General features: G+C 40.5%; 1 protein-coding gene and 2 non-coding genes across 12 annotated transcripts in view; 1 reads left to right on the top strand and 2 right to left on the bottom strand.

Annotated features, from left to right (window-relative positions):
* Positions 1–20,512, bottom strand: part of Tut4 (terminal uridylyl transferase 4) — a 100,006-nt gene extending 79,494 nt beyond the window's left edge. For 6 of the 10 annotated variants that reach the window (XM_017320139.2, XM_017320141.2, XM_030253437.1 and 3 more), the window contains exons 1-2: positions 19,722–19,915; positions 181–1,049 (exon numbers count right to left, since the gene is read on the bottom strand). In XM_017320139.2, coding sequence (XP_017175628.1) covers positions 181–958 — 778 coding nt within the window. In that variant the 5' untranslated portion in view covers positions 959–1,049; positions 19,722–19,915. Of the gene's footprint in view, positions 1–180; positions 1,050–19,721; positions 19,916–20,282 lie in introns of those variants that run through there. The other 4 variants (NM_001379663.1, NM_001379664.1, NM_001379665.1 and 1 more) reach the window with 2 other exon arrangements.
* LOC115490068 lies at positions 4,882–5,009 on the bottom strand. Its single transcript, XR_003955538.1, has one exon. It is a non-coding gene; the product is annotated as a small nucleolar RNA SNORA40 (small nucleolar RNA).
* Positions 12,872–12,978, top strand: Gm24967. The gene has a single exon (XR_003955552.1). It is a non-coding gene; the product is annotated as a U6 spliceosomal RNA (small nuclear RNA).
* Positions 20,513–22,579: the final 2,067 nt, after the last annotated feature.

Here is a 22,579-nt window from a genome sequence, read left to right as displayed (position 1 = left end):
TACATATCCTATAACTAAGACCGTTGCATACACACAGATAATAATAAAGGTTTTGTTTGTTTCCAATTTTTTGTAATTAAAGCGCTAAACCAGAAAAAAAAAAAAAAAAAGAACATTAATTCAGAAAAAATCCTGCCCAAAATGGAGCTTGTGGAAACTACTATGTGTATTTATACTTACTCAAATCATCTGCTGTATCTTCAATCCCTGAAGCACTGTCATCAGAATCAGCAATATTATCTGTCTGAGTCTGCTGCTTCTGAGATAGTGATGAGTTTTCCAGAGCTGACTTTTCTCCCTGTAGAGCTTCACTCTTCCTTTTATCCATAGAAACAAAGGAGCTTGTAAGTTTCTTCCCAGTCTGTTGTGATTCTGTCTGTTTCACATTTTCTTTCAATAGTAAACTGGGCACATTTTCTGGCTCTAAAGGTGATCTGGGTGTCTTCTGTAATTTCATCTGAGAAGTGGGTGTGTTTTCTTCTTTTCTCTGTGAATTAAGTGCTTTTTCTGTTGTTGCTTCTGCTGTTGTACAGGGCGCTTTTTCTGCTTTTACTGGTAAATTTGGAGACTTTGGTACTTTTTCTGCTTTTGTCTGTAAACTAGGTGTCTTTTCTAATTTTGTCTGTGAAGATCCCTTCTGGGCTTTCATGGGTGAATTTGGTAACTTTTTCATTTTGCAATGACTTTGATCTCGATGTACTAACCCCAAATCTTTAGGGCCTGGAACACTGGCAGCGTTTACTTTACATGATTTAGCTTCTGTTTTTTCTATACAAATATCATTTTGCTTGGTTTTTTTACTACTATTTCTATTCAGAGAGCTGGTCCCAATTTCTGACTTATCATTTCTAGGCTTCAAGGTTTGATTAGATATAATTTTAACTGCTTTGCTTTCTTCACAAATAATATTCTTCTTTGGTTCATGATTTTCGTTTTTAGAAGTCTTGGGCTCTTCCATTATTTGAAAATCTGACTCTTTCCAATCTGACGCTGTAGAATAGCAGGGCTCAGGTGTATGAACTGCTCCAAATCTACTTTAGGCAAGCAAACTATAGGATTTAAAAATAAAAATCTGTTATTTAAATGCAAAAACATGTCTACTTATTAGGCATTTTTTAAAAACTTAAAATGTGTTCTTGAAACTAAATAAACATTCTTCAGAAAGTATATGAAAAGGGTTTAAATATTCATTTATCAGAAGGCAGAGGCAGGCAGATCTCTCTGAGTTCCAGGCCTGCCTGGTCTACATAACTAGTTCAAGGCCACCTAAAACTATAAAAGACAACAAAACATCCACAAAAACAACAACAACAAAAATAACCTTTTTATAAAAACTAAGTTGTTTTATATTACCTCATAAGAATCTCTACTAACAGAAAGATAAAACCTGAAATAATACGCCTCTATCATTGCAAGGAAATAAAAAACTGAAGAGCTGCAGAATTTCAATCTTTATGCACCATAAGTCCTATAGTGACTAATGTGCAAGGGGGGACACCCAGGGGGGACACCCTTCTCAGAGGAGAATGGGAGGAGGAAATGGGGGAGAAACTCTAAGAGGGGGAACTGGGAGGAGAGAGGGATCTGATATTGATGTAAAGTGAATAAATAAATTAATTTTTAAAAAAAGTTATAGTATCTTCTGGTTAAATAAAGTCTCACACCTGCATGATTTCCTACCAAAAAGGCCTGTTTATACCATAACCTACTTCAAACTGGAGTCTCTAAACATGAGAAATATAAACAAATTCAAGTAAATAAACTTTTAAATTCCGCTATTATATATTTACTTAAACCCACAGAATGAACACGCTCAAGTACAAATGTTGCTTGAAACTAAGGGTTTTGCAGGATGACATTGTTGGTGTAGAGTCATCAGTTGTAATAAATTTATCACTGTAGTGCCAAGTTTAGATGGTAGGGTTAGGCTACATACATGGAAGGACAAGAATTAAGTGGGAACTCTATATTCTGCTCAATTTTGCTGTGAATCCAAGAAAGTGACAGTAAAAGAGACATTAAAATTAATCAGTCTACTTTTCTCTAAAATAAAATTAATAGAAACAATTATACTGATGAAGAAACCTTAAATTTATGGACTATACACATGGTAAAAAAAAATGCTGCATTCTGTTGAGGTATTCATATACCAGAAATAACTTATATATTACATATTATAGAAACTGGGTTTTTTAACATTATGCAAAAAAAAAAAAACCTAGAATCTTCTACCAACAAAAACAAATTCTCTGGAATTAAAGTATATTACTTTCTTTGATTTTATTAGATAATATTACTCAATTGTAAATCAAAGCAATCAAGTCTAATCATATAAACACTCATTACATAAACACAAAAGTATTACCTGAAACAAAAAGCTCAGAACATGAATTCAATTTACTTGCAACTGTAATATATGCAAAACTATACACACAAAAAGAAATCTTAAATCTATGTATGTCTGCATCTCATCCAGGTGGAATCATAATTCGTAATTCTAATTTGCAGGAAAGTTCTCTATACATACTGTTTTAATTTCAGCCTAGATTACTATTATCTTCATTTAGTTTTTTATTTTAAAGTCAAGTTTTTCTTTAAGAAACTTCACCTGTAATTAATTAATTCACTGTCTACTGGGGAGGCTTAAGTTCAAGAATTCTCAATAAAGCCCATTCTCAAACAAGTGATGCTTGATCCAGTTGTACTATCAATACCCATAATTCATTTACTCTTTTTTTCAAGATTTATTTATTTTACATATATATGTGAGTACACTGTCAATGTCGTCAGACACACCAGAAGAGGGCATCGGATCTCATTACAGATGGTTGTGAGCCACCCATGTGGTTGCTGGGAATTGAACTCAGAACCTCTGGAAGAACAGTCAATGCTCTTAACCACTGAGCCATCTCCCCCTCCCCTCCCCTCATTTACTCTTTTATCACTGTAGGAATCAAGGATAAACATAATCAAGATCTTTGGCATCTAATTTCTTCTAACAATTTACTTTAGAAACCACTTTAGAATGGATTGCTTCTCAGTTATTGGCACCTCATACTTCTCTTACCACTCCTGGGCATATACTCAAAAGATGCTACAACATATAACAAGGACACATGCTCTACTATGTCCATAGCAGCATTACTTATAATAGCCAGAAGCCGGAAACAACCCAGATGTCCCTCAACAGAGGAATGGATACAGAAAATATGGTACATTTACACAATAGAGTACTACTCAGCTATTAAAAACAACGACTTCATAAAATTTGCAGGCAAATGGATGGAACTAGAAAATACTATCCTGAGTGAGGTAACCCAATCACAAAAGAACACCTCAGTAATGTATGTACTCAGTAAGGTATGTACTCAGTAAGTGGATATTGGGGGGGGGGGGAAGCTTCAAATACCCACGATACAACTCACAGACCATATGAGACTCAAGAAGAAGGAAGACCAAAATGTGGATGCTTCAGTCCTACTTAGAAGGAGGAACAAGATAATCATGGAAGGTAGAGGGAGGAAGGAACTTGGAAGGGCCAGGGAGGGGGAGGGAAAAGGGGAGCAGGATAAGGTGTGGGAGGAGATTGTGGGGGGAAGCATAGAGGGTAAGGAAATTGAAAGGAGGAATGTAGCAGTGGGGGATGGGGAGCTAGGGGTAGCCACTAGAAAAGTCCCAGATGCCAAAAAAGCAAGAGGTTCCCAGGACCCAACAGGGATGGCATTAGCTGAAATACCCAACAAAGGGGAGAGACAACCTGTAGAGACCATATCCAGAGGTTAGGCATGGCCCCTGGTTGAGGGATGGGGCCACCTACCCACCTCAAAAATACTAACACAAAATTGTTCCTGCCTAAAGGAAATGCAGGGACAAAGAGTGGAGCAGAGACTGAAGGAAAGGTCATCCAGAGACTGCCCCACCTAGGGATCCATACTATCTGCAGACACCAAACCTAGACACTATTGCTGATGCCAAGAAAAATTTGCTGACAGGAGTCTGATATGGCTGTCCCCTGAGAGGCTCTGTCAGAGCTTGACCAATACAAATGTGGATGCTTGAAGCCAACCATCAAATTGAGCATGGAGATGGCAATGGAGGAGTTAGGGAAAGGACTGAAGGAGCTGAAGGGGTTTGTAACCCCATAGGAAGAACACTATCAACCAACCAGACCTTCCAAAGCTCCCAGGGACTAAATCACAAACCAAAGAGTATACATAGAGGGAACCATGGCTCCAGCTACTTATGTAGCAGAGTATTGCCTTATCTGGGATCAATGGGAGAGGAGGCCTTGGTCCTGTGGAATCTCGATGCCCCAACATAGGGGAATGCTAGGTGGGAATGGGGGTTGGGGGGAGCTCCCTCATAGAAGCAGTGGGGAGGGCAGATGGGATAGGGGGTTTGCAGAGGAGAAACCAGAAAGGGGGATAACATTTGAAATGTAAAAAAAAATAATCAATTAAAAAAATAATAATTAAAGAAAAAAGAAAAAAGCCGGGCGTGGTGGCGCACGCCTTTAATCCCAGCACTGCACGCCTTTAATCCCAGCACTTGGGAGGCAGAGGCAGTCGGATTTCTGAGTTCCAGGCCAGCCTGTCTACAAAGTGAGTTCCAGGACAGCCAGGGCTATACAGAGAAACCCTGTCTCGAAAAACAGAAACAAAACAAAAAAAAAAAAAAAAAAAAAGGAAAAAAAGAAAAAGTTAAGATTATACTCCTTTCTATAATATCACATTCAGGAACGCTATGGCTCTGTAGAATATGCCAATACAACATTGAAATAAATGAACATCCATTCCCAGTAAGACAAGTATCTTCAACTCCATAACTCATGTTCAAGACAAGCCTCGTTATCACCACCATTATCATTTACAGCTGTCATATTATACTCCTTCTTAAACATATCAAAACTCATACTGTAGAATGAGTTATTGGTTGCAAAAGATTATTCATTTTTGCACCTGTTTTTCATGCCTTTTATGTCTACCAGTTGAACAAAAAACCCACCTACCTTTGTTTTTTTACAAGTATTAGGTTCTGAGACCAAAGAGATGGCTTACTGTTAAGAGCACTGGCTGCATGGGCATGGTAGCATACACCTCTAATCCCAGCACTGCAGGCAGAGGCAAGGGAAGCTCTTCGAGTTCGAGGCCAGGGAGTTCCAGGACAGTCAGAGCAAAACACTCATATACAGAAAATAAAAATAAATACATCTTAAATATATTTATTATTTGTGTTTGGGGAGGCATGACATAGTATACTGGTAGAAGTCAGGGACAACTCTATGAAGTCAAGTCTTTCTCTTCCTCTTTTCATGTGGATTCCAGGGATTAAAGATCAGCAAGTCCCTCTAAGCCATCTCACAGGTGTATATTAACTATTTTAATATTTTCTGGTAAAATCTATAACAATTTACAACTGTAAAAAATGTTTTTGCGCCAGGTGGTGGCCATGGTACAGAAATTCTAGCACTCGAGGAAGAGGCAGCTGGACCTCTAAATTCAAGGCCAGTTAGGTCTACAAAGAAAATGGATAGAAAAACAAAAACAAAACAAAACAAAAAGTTTCCGCCCAGGGATTTTGTGTTTTTGTATTTAATAATAAACACATTTTGCTTTTCCTATTCTTGATGTTCTATACAACTGTTAAAAGGGTTGCCAGCCGGGCGTGGTGGCGCAGCCCGGCGTGGTGGCGCACGCCTTTAATCCCAGCACTCGGGAGGCAGAGGCAGGCGGATTTCTGAGTTCGAGGCCAGCCTGGTCTACAAAGTGAGTTCCAGGACAGCCAGGGCTATAAAGAGAAACCCTGTCTCGAAAAACCAAAAAAAGAAAGAAAGAAAGACCCTCTCTCAAAACAAAACAAATAAACAAAAATTAAAAAAAAAAAAAGGTTGCCAAAGCCGGGCGTGGTGGCGCACACCTTTGATCCCAGCACTCCGGAGGCAGTGGCAGGTGGATTTCTGAGTTCCAGGACAGCCTGGTCTACAGAGTAAGTTCCAGAACAGCCAGGGCTACACAGAGAAACCCTGTCTCGAAAAAAAAAATTAAATAAATAAAAAAAGGGTTGCCAAGAGCTAGAGAGATGACTCAGAGGTTAAGAGAATATACTGCCCTTGCCGAGGACTGAACTATAATTGCCAGAAACTAAATCATGTGGCTCACAATCACCTATAAATCCCCATGCCAGTGGATCCAACAGCTCTGGCCTCCATGGGCCCCAGCACTCACATGCACATATTCACCCAATACACAAAAAATGTTTTTGAAGTTCCTTAGATAAATGGCTCTTCCTAAATTCCTACAGAAACAGACACATCTTATTTAAAAAAAAAAAAAAAAAGCCAACGAAATGGCTTAGCTTATAAGAGAGTTTGTCTCAAAGTCTGACAACCTGAATTCAATCCCTAGTACTCAGACAGTGGAAGATATAACTAACTCCCCAAGTTATCCTCTGATTTCTACATGCATATGCATGACCATATACACATACAAAAACAGACACACATACAAAATAAATGCAAAACATGTTTGAAGAAAATGGTTTATATTTTTAGAAGTTTTTTTTTGTTTGTTTGTTTGTTTGTTTTTTTTGGTTTTTCGAGACAGGGTTTCTCTTTATAGCCCTGGCTGTCCTGGAACTCATTCTGTAGACCAGGCTGGCCTCGAACTCAGAAATCCGCCTGCCTCTGCCTCCCGAGTGCTGGGATTAAAGGCGTGCGCCACCACGCCCGGCTTAGAAGTTTTATTTTACATCACCTAGTAACTAATTTTTTTTTTAATTTTCTAGCGGTGTTCTATTAGTCTTTAATATTTTGTAGACAGTATCCTACTGATGTGAACTGAAATTTCCAGGAAGAAAGTCATACCTGTGTTAAAGATTCTACAAGGCAAACTGAATTAGAGCAACCAAGACTACAGAGAGCCAAATAATCTGACTATCTATAGTTCCCGTAATAACTAATGGGTGCCCAGCTCTGTGTTGGCCCTAACAGTCTTATGACTACCAGGAATGTTCAAAGAGGTCCCAAGCTTCTACTACCCACAGCCTAAAATATCATCAGACAGTATCTGAAGCCTATAGCAGAGATCCCCTGCTTTACTGTAATCACCTAACCTGATGTTTCCAAAAAACTTTGGTTCCTAGCTTTCTTTGTTCTGTTTTATAAAAACCTCACTAGGGCAAATGAGATGGTTCAGTGGGTAAAGGTATTTATCAACAGGCCTGATAGTCTAAGATCAATCTCAAAACCCACATAGTAGAAAAGAGAAAACTGTCTCCCACAAGTTGCTCTCTGACCTCCACATATGCATGTGCTATGGCATGTGCATGTGCACACATACATGCTAAATTAAATGCAAAGACCTTATTCACCTATTGCCACACTGGAAAATGGGAGATGGATATAATATTCTCCAGTTGTGTGCCCACTACTGAACCAGCCAGGCTCCAATGCCTAGCTACAAATCCATACTCACAAAACAGTTAAATTTAGTGAGTTCCAAAACAAAAAAATATCCTTAATAAAGAATAAACTGTATATTCTAGCAGCTTAATAGGGATTTGTTCCTACTTTTTAAACAAGAGACTCTATTGTATTGGGCCCTGAAAATTACACAGCATTTATTTTCTAGCAAACATATAAATAAATCTGGAGTGAAATGTAACAAACATTATTTTTATAAACATTCATAAAGGACAATTTAAGAGATACAGATAAAGTGGCCTGAAGAGATAGCTAAATGGACAAAGTATCTGCTGCAAAAACATGAAGACTTGACTTCAAATCCCAATCACCATATAAAAGCCCAGCGCAATGCTGCACATCTGTACTCCTAGCAGTGGGCAACCAGAGGTGAAAAGGCAGATCCCAGGAGCTTACTTACTGGCTAGTCAAGTCTGCCTTCAGGATAAAGTTTTGAACTAAGAACTATGGTCAAAAAACAAAACAAAACAAAAATGTTTTGCAGTATAACATTTGTGCACTGATGATGAAAATGCCCAAATGCATTGTGGTTTTATAAAGGCACCTCAAATATATTAAAACCAGAATAACCTATGCTACACAACTTGGATCTCATTTTTTGCAAAAGGCCCACGCTTACTCATCAATAACAAAGGTGATGGAAACTTTTAAACATAGGGCCTAGTAGAAAGTCTAATCATAGGCTAGGACTAGTGGGATGGCTCAGTGGCTCAGACATTTGCCACCAAGCCTAAGGACCTTATTTTGACAACTAGGTTCCATATAGAATAAAAAAAAGGACTTCTTTGAAGGCTGTCTGTCCTGACTGTAACACACACACACACCGGCGGGGGGGTGAAATATACAATTTTACAATTTACAAATTCAAACCTACAACTCTAAAATGAAATTTAAAATATTAATCATTAGAAACATGCCCTTAAAGGGAGACTAACTCTGTTAATTTCCTGGATGTAAGATAAGGTTTTGCAACTCACTACCTCAATGATGTGCAACCTCACCAAATATCCAAAACCAACAAGGTCAGTCAATTAGAATGAAACCTCCAGAGCTGTGCACCAAAATAAACCTTTTCTCTTTGTAAGGTAATTTTCTTTGGTTTTGGTTTGAGTATTTATTTTTACAAAAATGGAAAACAACCCAGAAAAATTACTCCAAAAAAAATGCAATGGTGAGTTGAACACCTCCCAAATGCTTGAGAGGTGTAAAGAGGAGGATGAAGCATTCAAGGCTAGCCTCAACAACATAGCAAAGCTGAGGACAGCCTAGGCTACCTAAGATCTAGAATGTTTCTGAACCTGAGATAATGTCAGTCTTTGGAACTAGTTTGCAGAAGGAGTTTGGAAAAGTTTGAAGGAAAACTAGGTAAAGCAAAGAATGCTAAAACCACCCAATAATTCATGGGCCATTGTAATAAGGGTTCAAAAGATCAGAATGGTGACAGGAATGTGGGCCAGTAAAAGCTATGCTGATGATGTTTCAGATGGAAGAGACTGTGATGACAACTGAATTACAGGCTACCCTTTTTAAACAGTGGCAAGTGGGATAGCTGGCTTTTATTCTAGTTCTCTTAAAAATAAAAGACAAGTTTCTATGGAGAGAAGTTTCCTAGGTAGCAAAGCACTCAGACAGTGGCCTGTAAATTATTAATTATTGGCTGCTTTTACAGCAAATTAGCCCAATTTTACAGAAAACTGAGAGCAAAGAGAAACAGAGCAGAAAGATTTGGGGAACTTGAAGTTTGGAAAAATGGGGATGTTAAGGGTGAAGCCAAGAAAGATACAATTGCTCCATAAAGAAAGTAGAACCTGTCAAACTCCATAAAAATGTTTTTAAATGAAAAGATTTATTTTGACACTTTCAAAGATTTTAGTCTACAGTCATCTGGTTCTATTATGGTAGGCCTGAGATGAAGCATAGCATCTTACAGAAAAGGATGTTGTAGAACGTATGGTGGCCAAGCAGAAAGGGGCAGAAGACAGTTAAGAAAAGACACACCTTTCATAGACATGTTCCAAATGACATGCTTCCTCTAATCAAGTCCCATCTCCCAACTACCCATTCAACAGTAACTCATCAATGAATAAACTCATTAATGAAATTAGGTCCCCCATGATCCAACCACCTCTCACCACCAGCTAGGAAACAGGCCTTCAATAACAAGTTTGTAGAATTATAGAAGATGCCACTGAGATTTCAAAGAAAAGTCAAAAAGGCTAGGTGATGTACTGTAAGGAGCACCTGACAAGACAATCATGGAGCTGTTAGTGAAAGCTAAAGCTCCAATGAAAACCCCAAAAAGTTAAGAGATGCTAGGACACACAAAGTGTAAAGGGAAGCTACAGACAGTACTCGGAGCCAACCCAAGAAATCTGCCATATAGACTGCAACCAGCAAAGCTGTACGAAAGAATGGATGGCCCATACTATTTGAAACCCTGACCCTTCACAATATCCCTAGGGTGCCACCACACATGGAACATCAGGATTAATGTCTGCTCTACTAGGTTTTTGGCCATGCTTTGGTCCTAAACCCTCCATGGTTTTTTTCCTTTTTAACCCTTTTAAAATGGGGGTATTTGCCCTGTACTATTATATCTTGGAAGTTTCTAATGTATTTTTTTCACAAGTACTCACACATGAGTTTGCCTAGAATTTCAGAGACTATGGACTTTTCCTTTCCTGTAATGCTGGCCAAATCTCAAGTCTTAAACAAGTTAAGCAAGTCTCCTACCACTGAGCTTCATCTCCAGACTTGAAATTGGATGTTTCTAATAGCATTTTTTCTTAGATTTATTAATTTTTATATTTATGTGTGTGAGTATTCTGTATGTATATATATGACCACCTTTGTGCTTGATGTCACAGGAAGACAGAAGAGGGCATCAGATCCCCTGGAACTAAAATTACAGACCACACTTAATCACCACTTTGGTGCTGGCACCATTTTGAACCCAGGTCCTGTGCAAGAAAAGCAAATGATTTTAACTGCAGAGCCATCTTTTCAGCTTCCCACACTTGGCTTTTTAGTAATGGAATACTTAAGACTTTGAGGATTTAAATAAGTGGACATTTTGAATTTTAAGATAAATATAAGCCTTTCTTGATTGTTTTGGTTTTCTGAGACAGAGTCTTCCTGTGTAGCCCTAGCTGTCATGAAAATAGCTCTGCAGATCAGGCTGGCCTCAAACTTCAGAGGTCCACCTGCCTCTGCCTCCCAAGTGCTGGGATTAAATGCCTGAAGGATATAAATTTTCCTAAACTGAGAACACAATGCTACAGTTTGGATCTTAAAACTTCCCTAAAGTCCTGTATGTTAAAGACTTGTTACTCCTTACCTTAGTGATATTGGGAGGTAGTAGAAACAATTCTAAGAGGCAGAACCTAATAAGAGGCCTTCTAATCATTAATGATATGGTTCTTAAAGAAAAGGTTAAGACACCAGCACCTTTCTTCTCTTACTATGCAGATTGCAGCATACTACTGATACGACGTACTATCTCTCCATAGGCTCAGAAGCAACAGGTCAATAACTGAAACTCTAAAACTACTACTCCTTCTAAATTAACTATCAGGTATTTGTTCCAATACAGAGAAATGACTAACACTATACAAATGTAACAATTTCACTTCTGGATATATAACAAAAAAAAGAAAAGAAAACAAAAGGCCATTTTATATTCTTTTTTGACTACTTCATATGAAAAGAATCATAAAGTATTTGTGGTTTGTGATTGGCTTATTTTATTTAGGTCAGCAGGTGAAGGTGCTTGCCACCAAGCACTGTGATCTAGAATTCAATCCCTAGGGCCCACTTAATGGAGGAAGAGAACAAACTCCTCCAAGTTATCCTCTGACCTCTACAGACTAGGCAGAGAAGATGGAGCTGGCCCCTAAAGAACTATTGCTGAACAGGTCTACTTCCCTCCTATCCTAATAACTTTTGTCTTCACTACCTCTATTGGGTGGTGGGCAAGAGGAGAGGTTGAACATTTATTAAAAATTAGGGGGGCTGGAGAGATGGCTCAGTGGTTAAGAGCACCGACTGCTCTTCCAAAGGTCCTGAGTTCAAATCCCAACAACCACATGGTGGCTCACAACCACCCATAATGAGATCTGACACCCTCTTCTGGTGCATCTGAAGACAGCTACAGTGTATTAATGAATAATAATAAATAAATAAATCTTTAAAAAAAACAAAAACAGAAAAGATTTAAAAATCAGATATCTAAAAACAAAAGTTTAGTAGAAAGTTAATTAATAGTTGTTAATGAAATCCTTGTTCCTAACAAAGATCCAGGTTCAGTTCCTAGAACCCACAGAATGGCTGATAACCCATTCTAACTCCAGCTTCAGGGTATCTAATGTGTCCCTGCCCTCCAAAGGCTCCTGCATGCCACTATAAAGTCTGTAACTTTGGACTAGAAAGATAGCTTAGCTGTTGAGAGAACTTGTATTTCTTCTGGAGAATCTAGGTTCAGTTCCCATCATCCATGTTAGAGAATGCCAACTCCAACTCCAAGAGATCCGACACCCTTTTCTGGATAGACAGGTACACAAAAGACAGATATACACACACGTGCACACATATAAAAACACACAAATAATAAAATATGTCTTTTTTAAAATTGAGTCTGTATTAAAAAGATTTAAAGCAGGACACAATGGTGTATCCCTTTAGTCCCAGCACTCAAGACAGAGGCAAGAAGATAGCTGTGAAATCAGCATGGTCTACAGTAAGCTCCAGGCTAACAAAGGCTGCACAGTAAAACCACCTCAAAAAAAAAAAAAAGGACAAAGAGAGAAAAAGGGAAAAAAGAAAGGAAGGAAGAAAGGAAGGAGGGAGGGAGGGAGGGAGGGAACAAGCCCCAGTATCAAGTAACAATAAGGATGTAGAGAATCTGTAACCTCAACACACATTATTCCACACAACTTAATATATCAGTCTAGCCAATTTGGAAAACCTGCAGTTCCTAAGAAAACTGAACATAAATATATCAAAACATTCAGAAACTTTGCTCTTAAATGTACAGGCAAGAAAAACCACACCTGGGGCTGGAGAGATGGCTCAGTGGTTAACAGCACTGACTGCTCTTCCGAAGGTCCTGAGTTCAAATCCCAGCAACCACATGATGGCTCACAACCATCCATAATGAGATCTGATGCCCTCTTCTGGGTGTCTGAGGGCAGCTACAGTGTACTTACACATAATAAATAAATAAATCTTTTAAAAAAAGAAAAGCCACACCTACATTGATTAAAAAAAAAAAAAAAAAAAAAAGGAAGACAGAAAAGCCCTGGAAGCTCCCAAAGGCCCATCAAATGATGAATAAATACAATGTGATATATTTCAGAGACTACAATACTACTTCTCCATAAAAAAAGGATGAAGGTGCTCGCTTCGGCAGCACATATACTAAAATTGGAACGATACAGAGAAGATTAGCATGGCCCCTGCGCAAGGATGACACGCAAATTCGTGAAGCGTTCCATATTTTTCTTTTGGTATAGCATTGGAAATGTAAATGAGCTAAATACCTAATAAAAAATGGAAAAAAAAAAAGGATGAAGGTGATGGTTACAGTATGGGCAAACCTTAAAAACATTAAACTTGGGCTGGAGAGACAGCTCAGTGGTTAAGAGCACTGACTGTTCTTCCAGACATCCTGAGTTTAATCCCCAGCAACCATATGGGGGCTCACCCGTAATAGGACCTGATGCCCTCTTCTGGTGTGTGTGAAGAGAACAATGTACTCACATACATAAAATAAATAAATCTTTAAAAAATAAATTAAGCTTAGTGGAATAGGACAGACACACACTGCATGATGCAGTTATATATAATGTCCAGAACAAGCATAATCTCCAGAGGAAGCGAGTGGTCACCAAAGGTCTAAGAGGCTGAAATTCGGAGTAACTGTTAATAAATCTTTCTGGGATAATAAAATATTAGGGAATTAAATGCTTGCAACCATTACACAACCTTACAACTACACTAAATTGTATATACCACTAACCTGTGGTATTTTGAAAGATTTGTGTGTGTGTGTGTGTGTGTGTGTGTGTGTGTGTGTGTATACATGCCACATGAGTGCAGGTACTGGAGGAGGCCAGAAGAGGGTACTGATTCCCACAAGTTGTCCTCTAACCTATACTATACATACAAGTATATATACATGTATACATACATATTTATTCATTCATTCTCTCCCCCTCCCTCTCCCTTTCCCTCTCCTCCTCCTACTCCCTCCCCCCCTCCTCAATAATTCTGTAAAAAATTAGATGCTAGCCAGGCATCATAGTGGCACACACCTTTGATCCAAGCACCTGGAGGTATATGCCAGCCATGTCTACACAGTAAATTCCAGGATAGCCAGGACTATAAAAAAGATCCTGTCTCAAAAATTAAGAAACACATAAATTTTAAAAATGCAAGCTATTGGGGGTGGGGGAGAGCCAGCAGTGGTGGTACACACCTTTAATCCTAGCACTCAGATGCAGAGGCTGGTGGATCTTAGTTTGAAGCCAGTGTGGTCTACTGAGTGAGTTCCAGGACAGCCAGAGCTACACAGAGAAACCCTATCAAAACAACAACAACCAAAAAAAAAAAAAAAAAAAAAACCAAACAGCACTCCAGAGGCAGAGGCAGGTGGATTTCTGAATTTGAGGCCAGCCTGGTCTACAGAGTGAGTTCCAGTACACAGAGAAACCCTGTCTCAAAACAAAAACAAACAAACAAACAAACCTGTGGGGCTGAAGTGATAGCTCAATTCCCAGCATCTATGCCACATGGCTTATAATTGCCTATAACTTGAGTTCCTGGGAATCTGAAGCCCTCAGACAATCACACTTATGTGCACAAACCCACACAGATACATACAAAATTACAAATAAAGTAAAACTGTTGGATGTGGTAGATCGTGCATTTAATCCCAGAACTCTAAAGGTAGAGACAAGGGATCTCTGAATTTGAGGGTAAGCTACATAGTAAAAGCCTGTCTTTAAAAAAAAAAAAAAAGTTTGATTACCAGTGAGTACTCTAAATCTACACAACAGATACCTAAACATTAATAACTAGCTGATTTGAATAATCAAAATTATTTAAATTACAAAGACTAAAGGATAAATTTTAATTCTGTATAATTCCTGCTTTCTGGACTTACAAAATATTTTTGATGCTCTGTAACTATCCAGAATTAGTATCCTTTTGCAACTACATTTGACACTCACAACATGGAGTACTGGTGAGGCTCTCACTCGGACTCTAGGACAGTCTCAAATCAAATCATGGCTCTGCTGCAAACTAGATGTGATTTGTACTTAACTCTTCTAACATCTCCTGTCCTTACCAGTAAATAAGAATAATATAAAAGACTGTTGGACAGAGTAAGTTAATTTTCTAAGATCTTGTGATAGTTATTTGTACAAAGACTATGAACTCTTAGTCTATATCAAGTATCAATTTAAAATTATCTGACTTGTGTAATTAATAGAAAATATCTGTTTTTTTCCTTCAGTGCAAGGAGTTAAACTCAGGGCCTTACATGTGTTTTACACTAACTTCTCCATAGTTTCTTAAAACTCACACTAACTTCTTTATAGTTTTTTAAAATCTCTGTGTGTGTGTGTGTGTGTCTGTGTGTGTGTGTGTGCGCGCGCGCGCGCACGCACATGCGCGCGCGCGCGTTCCACACACGTTACCACAGCACAAGAATGGAGCTCAGAGGACAACTTGCAGGAGTTGGTGTTCTCCTTGCATCACATGTATCCCTGGGATCACTGTCAGAATCAGCAGTAAGTACCTCTACCCAATGAGTCATCCTGCCAGCCTTCCCTAATTTTTGTAAGCCATAAGATGTTTTGTATAGTTAGTCTTTGCTCAATTTTATTGGTTTGCAGTAAGCTTGTATACTTTTTCTTTTTCCAACTACATAAACAATTAGAAAAGTAAAACTACTGGGCATGCTAGTGCATACATTTAATCCCAGAACTCTGAATTTGAGGACAGCTTACATAGTCTTCTTAATATCCTAACCTACTGTTTTCAAATCAAAAGAATGAAAAACTTCCTTACAGGTTGTAGAAGCTATTAGCAAGGAAGCCAAGTTAGAAAAACAAAAATATTGGGACTACAAGTCAAAAAACATTTCTAATCACAACTCAAACCGTTAATTACCTCACATGGTGATCTCAATTACAATATTTAAAGTTTTTTCAAAACATGTCTTAGTATAGAGTACAAATAGAAATGTTGGTTAAAGTATGAATGAATGAATAAATGATCAACCTTAGGCAGTTTCCTCTTCTATAAAATTGAGAAAATATTCACTAGATCTGATAAGCAAGTGACATGTATATACTAAGAATAAAGACCTGCTTTGAAATCTGTCACTCCATGTTCTTCAGCAAATATCTCAACCTATGAATCACAAACTCCTCATTATAAACAATTTTCATGGGGCTTTGGGTAAAACAAGTGAAGAAATGCATAAAAAAAGCACAGTACCTGGAAAAAGAATAAGTAGTCTAATAAATGTTTTCTCCTTCAATACACAGAATTATGAACATACAATGAAAAAAGTTATATGAAGATAACACTGAATAACACTATTAATTCAATGGAGATATCTGAATTGTGAATATTTGCATTTAGGTACTTTTTCCTATTTGGATATTTGAAAAGTGAAGCACTTGGAGACATGCTGGTTTTTAAACTTCCTTGAATTATATGATCACCTGCGATTCCAAACCTACAATTGATTTAAAAGCATGTGAACTATCCTAAGTTCTCTAACATTTTTATAAATCTACATCTCCTACTTTTGACAAACCAGTGTCTCTTCCTTTGCCTGTTTTGGGGGTTATACTGGAAATTATAAGACTTCACTAACACTAGACAAGTAAGCTAGCTACTACTAAGCTACACCCTGAATACTATTTTTTTTTTAAGATTTGTTATTGTAAATAAGTACATTGTAGCTGTCTTCAGACACACCAGAAGAGGGCATCAGATCCTATTACAGATGGTTGTTGAGTCACCATGTGGTTGCTGGGAATTGAACTCAGGACCTCTGGAAAAGCAGTCAGATGGCTGAGCCATCTCTCCAGCCGCCCCGCCCCCTTTTTTTTTAAACAACAACATACTTCCAGGGGGCTGGAGAGATGGTTTAGCGGTTAAAAGCGCTGACTACTCTTCCAGAGGTCCTGAGTTCAATTCACAACAACGTCGTGGTGGCTCACAACCATCTGGAATAGGATCTGATGCCCTCTTCTGGTGTGTCTGAAGAGAGCAACAGTGTACTCATATAGATTAAAAAAAATAAATCTTAAAAAAAAAAAAAACAAAGAACATATTTCTAACTACAAATGACACCAATTTCTTAACATTATTGCAGTAATTAAAATACATGCAGTTTAATCTGGAAAGAAACACATCTCAATTTTTACATCCAAATATTCACTTTTTGTTTGTGAGCTTTAGTGGTTTGTTTGTTTGTTTGTTTGTTTGTTTCTAAAATTAGATTTCACTATGCCTCCACGGCTGGCTCAAACCCACGGAAATCTACCTGCCTCTGCCTCCAGGCACTGGGATTAAATCGTGTACCATCATAAAAAGCTAAAACTTGTGCTAAACAACACTTATGAGCATCAGCATTTGCAGGTTAAGTCTTGAATGTCTTGTTTCTCTGAAACCAAATCTTTTCATAGTCAGAAAATTCAGTTGTTTTCTATCCATGGATCCTGATTATAAAGAACACAATCTAGGGGCTGGAGAGATGACTCAGTGGTTAAGAGGACTGACTGCTCTTCCGAAGGTCCTGAGTTCAAATCCCAGCAACCACATGGTGGCTCACAACCATCTGTAATGAAATCGGACTCCCTCTTCTCTCTTCTGGTGTGTCTGAAGACAGCTACAATGAACTTACATATAATAATAAATAAATCTTTAAAAAAAAAACAACAACACAATCTAGCTGAGTGGTGGTGACTCACCACTTTAATCTCAGCACTCAGGAGGCAGAGGCAGTCTGATCACTGTGAGGGTTACAGATCCAGTTCCAAGACAGCCAAAGCTACACAGAGAAACCATGTCTCAAAATGCTCCCCCTCCCCAAAAGAACACAAGATAATAAGCATTTATGTATGTCAAGGTTAATTTTGAGCTTAAAAAAACGTTCTCTATTTTTACAAAAATGTACACTCTATAAGAACAAATAAAAAAATCACCTTTAAACCAGGCAGTGGTGGCGCATGCCTTTAATCCCAGCACTCGGGAGGCAGAGGCAGGAGGATTTCTGAGTTCCAGGACAGCCTGGTCTACAAAGTGAGTTCCAGGACAGCCAGGGCTACAGAGAAACCCCGTCTCGGAAAAACAAAAACAAATCACCTCCAAGTGCTGCCTTATAAAAGTATTTACAATTACAGTCATAAAATTTCATTTTAAAGCTTAAATTTAACATGCAAAGCACTATTCTTAAATTAACCAAAATCAGATGTAATTCTAGGTAAGTTACAGTTTATAAATTTGAAGTAAGTTTATTATATATGTGTCAATACCTTATTGACTGTACTAACATCTTGGCCAAAGCTAACGAAGACTTTCTTTCTATGGTTAGATGTTCACCATACTTAAAACATGAACATGTCACTCACTTTCACTTCCACTTTTAGACTCTTTTAAGGAAGCTTTACTTTTTTTTTTTAACCATTTTCTACACTAGCCAAATAAAACTATGCAAAGAAAAGAGCACAGTATCTAAGAGGTTAAGGTAACTTCCTTTTGTTTATAATATTTTTAAAATGAGAAACAGCTTAAACTTCTCTTCCCAACATTGATGGTGTTTAAGCCCTCCGTATAATTTGTTTATAAAGGCACCATAAAGCACACTGTATGCTCGTGAGCTATCTTAAGAAAAGCCAAATCAAACAATATTTCATAGTTTTACAAGTTGTGGCTAATCTGTAGTAGGATGTAAGTGTACACCATATTTCTGAGGGGATACACATGGGCTCTGAGTAAAGAAAATGTTAAGTGCATACACACGCAGTCGACATTTAAAACTTGCCACAATTCAACATTTGGGAATGGCATTTTCCCTAAATAATCAAATCCACTTGGGATTATCTTATTTTATTCCTTTCAAAACAGAGTATGTTGTTTCACCAAGTGCTTCAAACACATTCCTGCTCCAAGGTACGCTCTGGAGGGGGGAGGGGATACATCTATAGATATAAAAGGTTATATGACCTCCGCGAGCTAATTATTAAATTCATTCCAACAAATCACAATTCAAATTGCATTTCTGGACACTAAGATTACAAAAGATCGCAGAACGTCAAATGTTTAAGGAATTACTTTTGTATCGAAATGAAGAAACATGGTATACTAAAACTAAAATCTCACGCAAGGTACAAGATTCGTCTGCTTTAAAGTTTGATAATCTTCTTTTTTAAAATGTTTAACCAACGTTAAGATAACAGTAATTAATCCCATTCAGGTACTGACTAGAAATCCCGCTGCTTCTTTGAGGTCTAACCACCTCATTCTTTTGTAATCCTGATATCAAAAGGATCAGAAACCACTTGCGAAGGCGTGCGACACACTGGGGAAGTGCTGTCTGTTTACAAATACGAATCTCACAGTTACCCACGTCAAAAGCGCGCAGTACCAGCACCTCTCGACTGGGGGGCGGGGGACAGAGACGGCGGGTGAGCAGGAAACGAAATCCACACAAACCTACCTCTGCTCCCTCCCGACAAGGACAAGCCCGGGGGATGGCGGGGAGGACACGCTGTGTGTGTGTGTGTTTACAAGTGTATATATACATACACATACACAGGGTGAAAGAAAGGCACACAATACAGACAAACACGCACTGGATCTAAGCGAAGGCTAGACCAATCCCGTTAACTCAGATACTCCTACCCCGTCTACAACAGGTTTCGGTGGCCGGACGGGCGCCCCAGCTTTCCCTAAGGTCGGCCCCCCAAAGCCCTCCTCAGGCCGCCCAGGCCGCCTTCTCGACTTCCCTCCTTCCCTCGGCTTTCCCCTGGGACACCAGAAGCCAGTTCCAGCCCAGGAGGAAGTGCCAGGCCCCGAGGGGGCGGCGGAGACGCGCTCCGGCGGCGCGGACACCTGCGAGGCGCCGCACCTGAAGGGGACAAGCTGGGGGCCCCCGGGCTCAGCGGCCGAGCACACCCCCTCGGCAGCCCGCGCAGCGCGGCGGCCCGCAGCCCCGTACCTGAGAAGCCCGCGAGCTACAGGCGCGCGCGACGCCTCCTCATCTCAGAGGCTCCGGCTCCCCCTCCGCCTCCCGCCGCCGCTGCCGCCCCCGTCGCCGTCGCCGCCGCCGCCGTCGCCGCCGCCGATGGAGGCCAGGACACGACGAGCTCAGGACTCCACCGCCATGTCCGCCGCGCCGCGAACTGCATTGTGGGGGGGAAGGGACGGGGAGGGGGAGGAGGAGGGAGCGAGAGAAAGAGGAGGACCCGCTGAGGGGAGGGGGCTGAGGGAGAGTGGCGCCCGGCCGAGGGGGGAGGGGAGTCGGAGGCTCTCCCCAGCCTGGGATCCCGATTGGGATGGGAGGAGATAGCCTCGGAGGCGGGGAGCAGAGCCTCCCAGAGCTGGGTTCAGGGGCTCCCTCTTCTTTAATTCTGGGGATCCCCCCCAAGCACCCGTCAAACCTCGGCGGAGGAGGGGGTAGACCGGGGGGCGTGGGGGGAGGGGCTTCGTTCCGGGGCTCGTGGCGGTCGCCCGGAAACAATGAGGAGGGGATGGAGGTGGGAGGACGGCGCGCACACACCCGCGCTGAGGAGGGAGAGCGGGCGAGCGCGCGCGGGCTCCGATCGGCGCCCGAGCTGGGGGCGGGCGGGCCCCCGAGGGAGAGAGGAAGGGAGGGAGGGAGGGAAAGGGTCGGAGCTACCCGCGGCTCGCTGGCTGGAGCGGGCCTGCAGGGAGAGAGAAAGAGAGAGAGAGGGTCCTGCGGTCCAGCACGCCGACGCCGGGAAGCGGCGCGAGGACGCCGGCGAGCTTAGGGTCGCGTGCACCGTCGCGCTTCTCACGTCAGGCTCCCTGGCTGCGGGCGCCTTGCCTGAGGCCCCCGGGCGGGAAAGGGGGCAGGTTGCCTAGCTGTGCCCCAGGGAGAGGCCGTAGATGTGCAGGCTCGGGCTTGTCACTGTCCGACAGCCCACGCATTTCTTGAATCCTCCGCGACCATTCCTGACTTCTGAGCACTGTCGAGCAGCTAGCAGGAGGGAGCCCCCCACCCCTTCACCCTTGCATCCAGTCCAGTTTTGCATCACCTCAGGACTAACAAAGCAGAGAAATCTTGAGAAATAGTTCGAAAACCATTTCTTTAGTTTCAGGTGGGCATAGAAACAACTACCAAGAACGGCTTCCCTCCTTCCTCCTTTTTTTTTTTTAAATGTGTTAGCTTCCTCTCATTTAAATTTACACTCATGGAAGACTAGAAGGCTTTGTTAGTTTATTTTAATGACACCCCCCCCCCCCGCCCTCAAGCCTCGAGATTATTATTTGACCAGTCTCCTACTTCACTCAGAGCTGGTCAAATCACACAACTGCAGTCCTTGAGGTGGATATTTACTAGGCAGAAAAAGTGTATGGCACTAAACGTGGGGTTTTATAAAGGGAAGCAGCTGAATCTTAAATATTTACAAGGTAATGACAAATTTTCTTGTGACTCACAGACCAGAGCTGCTAAGAGGCTACAGAGAGGCAATTGTCTCTGCAGAGTTCATCGACTTCCTGCTACATCCCAGAACTAAACACCTCTCACATGATATGTCCGTCAGAATCCCCAAAGCTGAACAAGCTTAGTGAGAAGGGACCAAGCATTGCCAACTTACTTCTAGGCATCGAGCTGAGGAGGCTTCATACACTTAACCACCTAATCTTCATAATGATCTTGTGACAATAGATACTATGGCTTCCATTTGCAGAGGAGAAAATATGCTCTGACAATCCCCTTCCCCCTGTCTCTGACTCCAGCAGACCCAGGAGCTGTGGATAGAGGGTAGCCAGTCAACCCTTCCAGCTTGGGGCGATTATCAAACTAATAAAAAATCCAGAGTTGCCTCATCTGAAACATTTTTAAATGTGTCCAAACTTCAGAGAGATAAGGTAAAGAACAGAAGAGGAAATGAAAGTGAAAACCGAATGTTAGGTGTGGTAGATTACAGCTGTAATATCAGCATTCTGGAAGCTGGGGCAGGATGATCACCAGGTCAAAGCCAGACTCTGTAGCCCAGGCTGGCCTCGAACTCAGAAAGCCGCCTGTCTTTGCCTTGATCTCTTTAAAAATAAAAAATAGACTTATAGCTTCCACAATAACATGTTCATTTTTTTGTTTTGGCTTTTTTGTTTCTTTTCCTTCTTTCTTTCTTTGTGGTGTTTGGGGGAGATTGGAAGAGCAGAGGACAGATATGAAGGAATGGGGAGAAGAGTGGGGTGGGGGCATATGATGTGAAATTCACAAAGAATTAATAAAATGTTTAAATAAATAAACGACTTGTATGGTGGAGTGGTGGAGTACACCATTAATCCCAGCAGGGGATAGGAAGGCGGGAGTAGGTGGATCTTTTGAATTTTTGGCCAATATGAAAAGGAGTTACAAAGCAGCCAGGGCTACCAAGTAAGACCTTGTCTCAAAAAACCAGGATTTGGGCAGATAGCAGCTCAATGTAACAGTACTTGCCTAGCATGTAAAGGGCTCCGAGTCTGATCCTCAGTGCTGGAAAGAGAATAATGAAAACGTAAAGCTGATAGACACACTTAAAAGGATTACCAACACGCTCCTCACTGATATTAATGTCATTGGACCAAATTCAACTGAACTCCTGATTACTTAGTATAAGCAAATCATAGTTCAGTGCCTAGACAAACTACACAGACTGCTGTTCAGAAATCTCACTGTTGAGCAAGGAAGGTAGTTTTATTAACCTGTAGTCAATAGAGCATATGACTATACAGAGAAACCCTGTCTCAAAAAAAAAAAAAAATAGAGCATATTAACAAAGAGTTAGGCAAATACACTAGAGAATGTGATAAATTCTATGTGGGCGAGCCTCCATCAGAAGAGAT

Source organism: Mus musculus, chromosome 4 (genome assembly GCF_000001635.26).
Source record: "Mus musculus strain C57BL/6J chromosome 4, GRCm38.p6 C57BL/6J".
Lineage (NCBI taxonomy): Eukaryota > Metazoa > Chordata > Mammalia > Rodentia > Muridae > Mus > Mus musculus.
Note: the sequence above shows the minus strand (reverse complement) of the source record. Positions and strands in the feature narration are given on the sequence as shown.